Source organism: Sycon ciliatum, chromosome 1 (genome assembly GCF_964019385.1).
Source record: "Sycon ciliatum chromosome 1, ocSycCili1.1, whole genome shotgun sequence".
Taxonomy (NCBI): domain Eukaryota; kingdom Metazoa; phylum Porifera; class Calcarea; order Leucosolenida; family Sycettidae; genus Sycon; species Sycon ciliatum.
The window spans coordinates 26,976,299-26,982,947 of NC_088643.1; the positions used below are offsets into that span (position 1 = coordinate 26,976,299).

Here is a 6,649-nt window from a genome sequence, read left to right on the forward strand (position 1 = left end):
AAATACTTACGCCAGGTTACCACTGCGTTCGCAGTCGTTTCCTCTTTGAAGAGAAGCAAAAGAGACGTTCCTCGGTGTTGGTCGTCAGTTACGCCGCTCTGCTGTTTCAGCAAAGCCATCCGCTCCCAAACGTGTTGTGGTACTGTCAGTGCTGCTTCCGTTGGCCTACGCCTTTGTGATCAGTCCTGCCTCCGGAGCCCTGGTCAATCTGTTCGCCTGTGTTACGCCTGTGAGCTGTGTTCCGCTCGCAAAAAAAATTAGTTTCGTCTCTTCGCCGGATGCTCCGCGATCCGCGATCCTTGTACATGATTGTACAGTCCGCACTCTCTGAGCGTGCGCTCACTCCGTTGTGTGTTCAAACCAGCTCAGCTGGTATGGTTCACCGGTTTCTCCGCCGATGTACTTGTACTAACGTAGTTCCTGTGTGAGCTGCTGACAAAACGCTCATGAGTTACGTGAGTGCTCCGTTGTACTCGACGAGTTTCGGGTCCCGCGTGTTGGGTCATTCACCGCTGCAGCACTTCCTCCGGGAAGAGGTTGACTCTACGCGCTCTCCGCCTGATGGAGATGGCCATCCTCCAGCTCTGTGCTCGTTTACGCTGTGTGACGGAGTATGCGCGTCATGCCTCGTCGGTCTTCCGCTTGATTCCGCCAGACCACTTACGCTTATCTCCTGGTGTTGGCCTTTGTCCGCTGTCCACAGCTCCTGTGGTGCATTGATTGCCTTGATAAATAATTGAGTGATTGAGAGATGGCTCTCGTGATACTGATACGCCCTGCAACAGGCGCCTGGCGCCACCTCCGTCCTATTCATGTTTCGTTACTGTTTCCGCTGATAATTGTCCTTTGTCCCGCGTGGCGATTGAGTTTCGCCTGGTTTACGCTTCGTCTGGTCTGATGCGCCTTTGGCGATGTGGTTCCGCCTGGTGCAAGAGAAGGATTGTGCGCACGATTGGTGCGGTTCGGATCGTCACTGGAGAAGTTCCTGGTCTCGTGACTGGATCCAAGATCGGAGTAGAGAGAAAAAGCTCCGATGGCTCGCGGTTTGTGGTTGCGCTGATTGCCCGTCGTTGTATTGCTGCCGAGTGCTGGCGACGGAATTGAAGTCCGATCTGACCGTGGAGTGGTTTGTGTTGTAAAATGCGTAGCCGGCTACGTGACAAGCGGCGAAAGGCTGCTGTGGTGCTCGGGAGCTTGCGTCCGACTGATCAACGGAGAGCGGAGCTGGCCAGGTAAGAGTACGGAGATATATGCACGCGATCAGACCATCGTCATTTTGTGAGTTTTGTTTTTGGTTGTCAGTGGAGGTTAGCTGGTTTCATTTTTCAAGGTTTTGGAAGGGTTTGTCTGAAGTATTTGTTTTGCAAGCAGTAACGGGTTTACTGGGTTTTGAAGGGGAGCAGAGGTAATGAATGGTAGTTATTGAGTTCACGGAGGTTGAGAATCTTGGGTTTACTTTAGATTGAAGAATACGTACTAGAAAGTTCAGGCACCAGCTGTTGACGTAACATTGTTTTGTTATCATTTTGTTATTATTTTTGGAGGTTTTGTTGATTTATCCACCTATTCTATCACGGGTTCCGGGTCACTGATGAGTACCATTCTACTATGATGTCTATGTGAAGTACACCTTTGGGCTGTTACTTTTTCGTGTTACCAGGGTGTCAGGCTCTGTTTTGAAGTACATGTAGGTTGAAGGTAGTTGTAGTCTTGTCGTATGAATCATTGCGGGGAGTGTGACTGCATTAATGTTGTTATTGTTGCCGTTGTTGTCTATCGGTACGAGAGTACACTACGCCGCCCAGTGGGCCTTCCGTATCCCTGTGTCGTTCATTTCCGCCGGTTTGCATACTGTGGTTGTAAATCACTCTGGTCCGCGTACCAGAAAGACAAAGTACGTAATCATTGTGGTTGCACATGTCTCGAATGACACTGCTCTTACGCCTACTTGTGTTGTCTATCTGGCACACGCCGCCGCTGCTGATATTGCAGCCTAGGGAGACCTATTTGTATCTCACTGAAGTGCCTGATGGCTTGTTACAGTTTGATACGCGCCGTCCTTTCCGCCAATTGTGCCCCTCTGTGGTGTTTTTGGTATTCCGCTGCTAAGTTCACTTAGCCATATCATGAATTTTACGCTGCATTATGCTGGGCTGTTGCCACCTGGCCTTGACTGACCAGGCTGCCCACCATAGTTCCATGACCCATCAATCTCGTTGTTACACGAAGCTGGATTCTGTCGTGAATCTGATCATTACGTGCAACACTGCTGGGGTCCTCTTTCCGCTTAAATCCCGTTGCTGGAGAGTTAATTCTCCCACTGCCGCTCAGATCATTGATCGTGGTGTGCAGTCGTGAGCCGTGCTAACAGACTATCACGTCGTGCTCGTTCAGCACAGTTTGTGTGTGTGTACACACTTGGTCTATGGCTTGCATTCCGCTGAGGTACAAACCGTTGCGTTTCCTACCCTCATGTGTATCAGGTAAACGTTACGCCAGAAACTTTGTGCATGCGCAGTCTGTGTGCACAAAACGTTCGCCCATATCTGTCTGCACTGCCCGTCCTCATGACGTTGGCGCTCGTCTGGTGCATCTCGTTTCTAGTAACCTTGTTTGGTTGCTGGTCCTCGCCGATTGGTTGAAGTTTCCCCAAACTTTGTGTATACTAACTATGGTGTGGACTATTCCTGGTACGAGACCGTCTCTTGGATGTTGTGTATTGCGTCCCAACTACGCCCGGTCTTCGTGATTATTCTCAGTGATTCTTGTGGATCAACTGTCTCGCTGCCGTGTTCTTTATGAGCTAGGCCACCATCCTTCGAGATGGAAGAAAAAATTCGCTTCTTGAGTTGGTGGAAGATCTGCCTTCTCCCTACGCCAGTCCAGTCACCTGTGAGTGAGGCATTCCTACTGCTACCTGACTTCGAGTCATTGGCTCTGCTGTTCTACCACTACGTCTCATCGTTTCACCCTACCATGCTGATACCATCACTCACCTATAGTACGATGACATGAACACCAGGATTCCATTCCGTGGTCTGCTGAGCCTCACCAAGTACCTGTCTTACCCAGCCATTGCCACCAGTTGCTGGAGTATCAATGTTTCTGCTATGTCTTCGTTGTCCGTCCACCCTGTCACTATAGCCGATTCCGTTTGGTACTGCACTTGCACTAGTACTGCTATGATGTCGTCTGTTCCCTGCTACCCTGAGTGCACTGTTCCAGTCGACCATCTTGTACTGCCATCATCTTCTATAGTGTCTACAGTCGAAGTACTGTCTTCCATGTGCCTAATAGTGTCTGCTCAACTTGATTCAAGTACTGTCGTCCACCATCATCATGAGTACCGTCCGCACTGATCTCTGTCTGCTACCTGAGTGTCACCAAGTAAGACTATCTATGTACGAACAATTGTGCCCCATACAGTTAGTTCTCTAAGTTCAGCCTTTGCTCATAGCTAACTCTCGAGTGCCTACTGCCGAACTGTTACCCCTGGTCCTGTGCCTTGAGCAGTGAACAATTAGCTCCTAGCCCCATCGTGTTTTGATTAAGATTGTTTCCCAGCACACAACAAGATTTTGTGCCAATAGATTAGATCCGCTGTCCATTCGTTTTGTTTTGTTCGGCATAGCTCATCAGTTATCTCATAGTTTTGTTCTGCTGCTAGTGACTGTTTTGCGTCACAATTTTTCAAAGATTAGACCCTGCTAGAGATGCCACCTGCCAAAGAAATTAGACTTTACATTGCGTTCATTAGTTCTAGCCGTAGCTTCTTTCCGATTTCGTTTTCCTGATTCGAAGTCTGAAGCTTTGTTCCATCTTGCTCACACCCTCTTTGGAACTACTGCGATGTTTCGTTTTCTTTTATTTTAGCCCTTTTTCATTTGCTCTTTTGTGTTATTTCTTCCCGTCACGAGGACGTGACCCTTTTCTTTGTAGCCGAGGGAGATGTCATGGCCCTGTATAGATAGTACTACTCACCAATACCACTATAGTATAGTACTAGTGCTGCACACATTCATTATCAGCCTGTCACCTACCTCTACCGCGGCTCTTCATCAATGTTCTCTTCCTTTTGATTAGGATAGGGTTACCTCTCCTGTCGCCGGACCTAGACTATCCATTACCATAGAACTGTCAGCTATTGTCTCTGTTGCCGGTCCGCTGTTCTGCTGTTCCGCTTGCTCCGATTCATGATTAGCATTAGCTTCAATACTTAGATACATTACTCTTTGCTGAGTTCAGCACAGCTCACTACTCGTTCGCTGCTGCCTGCTCGATCCTTCCCTTCGTGGCCGCTCGCATAGATTTCAGCTAGTATAAGTTCGCTAACTTAGCCAGATATCGAGGAGTCTTCGATTAGTCTTGTATGAGTCTTGTATTAGTCTTATTCTCTTTTATAGCTTTCTTGACTTTCTTTATAGGAGTTCCGCTACCGCTCAAGCGGACTTGTCCGCTTGAGCCGGTGTGGCCTTTGACTTTGTAGTTTCTTACTGTTCCTTTGTTCCTTTACTATCGGACCTGAGGGCTCCGCCACCCTGACTTCTCTCTGTGCTTTGGGTCTGAGGTACGCCTGAGTGGAACTACCAAGAGGCGCACATATACTTTGTGCAAACGGGCTTGGGATAACTAACACGTAGGGACGATCAGCCAGCCACGACATAACAAAGGGTGGCCTTATGTCTAGAAACAAAAAGTAGAAATTTATAAGAATTTATAACATCCCTATGCTTTTTTGGTCTAGGGGCGCGTTTGGTTGGTACGAACTAGAACAGGATTCACCAGAACAGCGCGTTTGGTTGGGACTGCACCTGTTCTGGGTCGGCCAGAACATGTTCTGCTTGCTCCGGCCTCGAGGCCGGAGCAGACCGAGCAGTTTCACTTTTTCACAGTGAAACCTGGTGGAAACATCGATTTTGGTCCCAAATAATCACGTGCATACGCTTTTGGGTTGGACTCGTCGTACCGTACAAAGTGATCACGGTGACCCATACACATTTTGAAGAATGCACCAAGTTTGGCACATTTTTCCACAAAAATGTGCTCTGTTTCAGGAGTAGCGTTTGGTTGGCATGAGGCTGCTCCATGTGCACAAGCTGTTCGATCCTGTTCTAGATCGTACCTAGGCCTTGACGGATTATGCTAGCATAATTTTTCGCATAATTCCTACCAAAATCGAATAATCGCATAATTCGAGGCAAATTGCATACGAATCGCATAAATTGGAATAATCCGCCTGTTCGCATCAAATTCCATACAGTTGTACATGTTCTACAAGTACAAGTACAAGTTTATGCACCAGGAAGTCGTAGGTTTACGACTCACATGTCCAGTCCACTACAATCAGTGACGGTCGTAGCTAGGTCGGACGGTGCGTTGACCCCGTTGAACCTTTGCTACTACAGTACAGCGCCCTCTACAAAAATCCCGTTATTTTGCACAGAACCATCATATACATTAGCAGCATATGTGAGCATAATGCAATTAATGCGGCATAACTTTTAGCATAAAAATAGCATAATTCTGCAATTTTTTCAGCAATGCGAAAAGCATAATTTCACGAAAATATTAGCATAATCCGTCAAGGCCTAATCGTACCAACCAAACGCACCCTAGGTCATCAAGGCAAAAAAGCATAGCGTAGGCTGTCCCTCCAGGAAATCGCGATTCCACGGATGCAACAAATTTCGCGATTTTCGCTCAAATCCGCGATTTTCAGCAAAATCCGCGATTTCCCGCGTTTTTTGTTGTTTTCTGCACTATATCTCACTTTTTATGCACTTTTCACCATGATCCTGTAGGTTATTTTCAGGGAGACGTAAAATAACGACTCCCTGGTTATTTGCATAGTATAGACTATTACCATGATTACGACTCGGACTACCCCCGAGCAGTAGATATACGATGCAACAAATTTCGTGATTTGGCCCAAATCCGCAATTTTCTGTAAATAATTCCGCGAATTCCTGGCAAGTTCTGCATCATTCCGCACTTTTCGTCGCATTTTTTGTTGTTTTCTGCTGCAATTTCTTGCGCAAGTTTTCGAGAGTTTTTTCCGCAAATTCCCGCAGGGACAGCGTCGGGCCCTGAGCTTCCAAGCTCTCTCGTTGCTTACACATTCATGCTTTCATCCATTGTACCAGCTGTTGCTCAATCATTTGCTTACAAAGGCTTTTCCATATTATTGCGGACTGGCTTCAAGTGGTTGGTTTGACTTGACACATTTTGCACAAGCAATAATAGAGAACCTTGACTTATAACAAGTACCGTATAAGTATTTGAACTCGGCTGTTGAATTGAGCCAAAGTAATCATGGATCAAAAGGAACAAAATTCTAAAAATGTTTCGAATTATCCACCAACGTACTACAGTACTAAACCAGATCATATACAGTCAGCGAGTGCGACAAAAAGGCACAAACTGACGAGGAGCACTGAGCTGGAGCACTGAACTGGAGCACTCGCTGACTGTATAATGATCTGGTTACGTTGGTGGACAGTTACTTGTACGTGTATTTTATAACAATAATATTGAAATCCAGAATCGATTTTCTCGTTCCAATCATCCGTGGGGAAATACGGAACTCAGTAAAGGATACCAACCAATGAAACTGAAATAATAAGTAATAGAAAGGTGTTAGAAATGCCAC

General features: G+C 46.8%; 1 protein-coding gene across 1 annotated transcript in view; it reads right to left on the reverse strand.

Moving 5' to 3' along the window:
• Window positions 1-6,162: 6,162 nt before the first annotated feature.
• LOC135825585 (RNA-binding protein 25-like) overlaps window positions 6,163-6,649 on the reverse strand; it is a gene marked incomplete at its 5' end in the record, with an annotated part of 1,883 nt that continues 1,396 nt past the window's right edge. Inside the window, 1 exon segment of the mRNA XM_065338227.1 lies at window positions 6,163-6,214. Within this exon segment, the coding sequence (XP_065194299.1) occupies window positions 6,163-6,214 (52 nt within the window).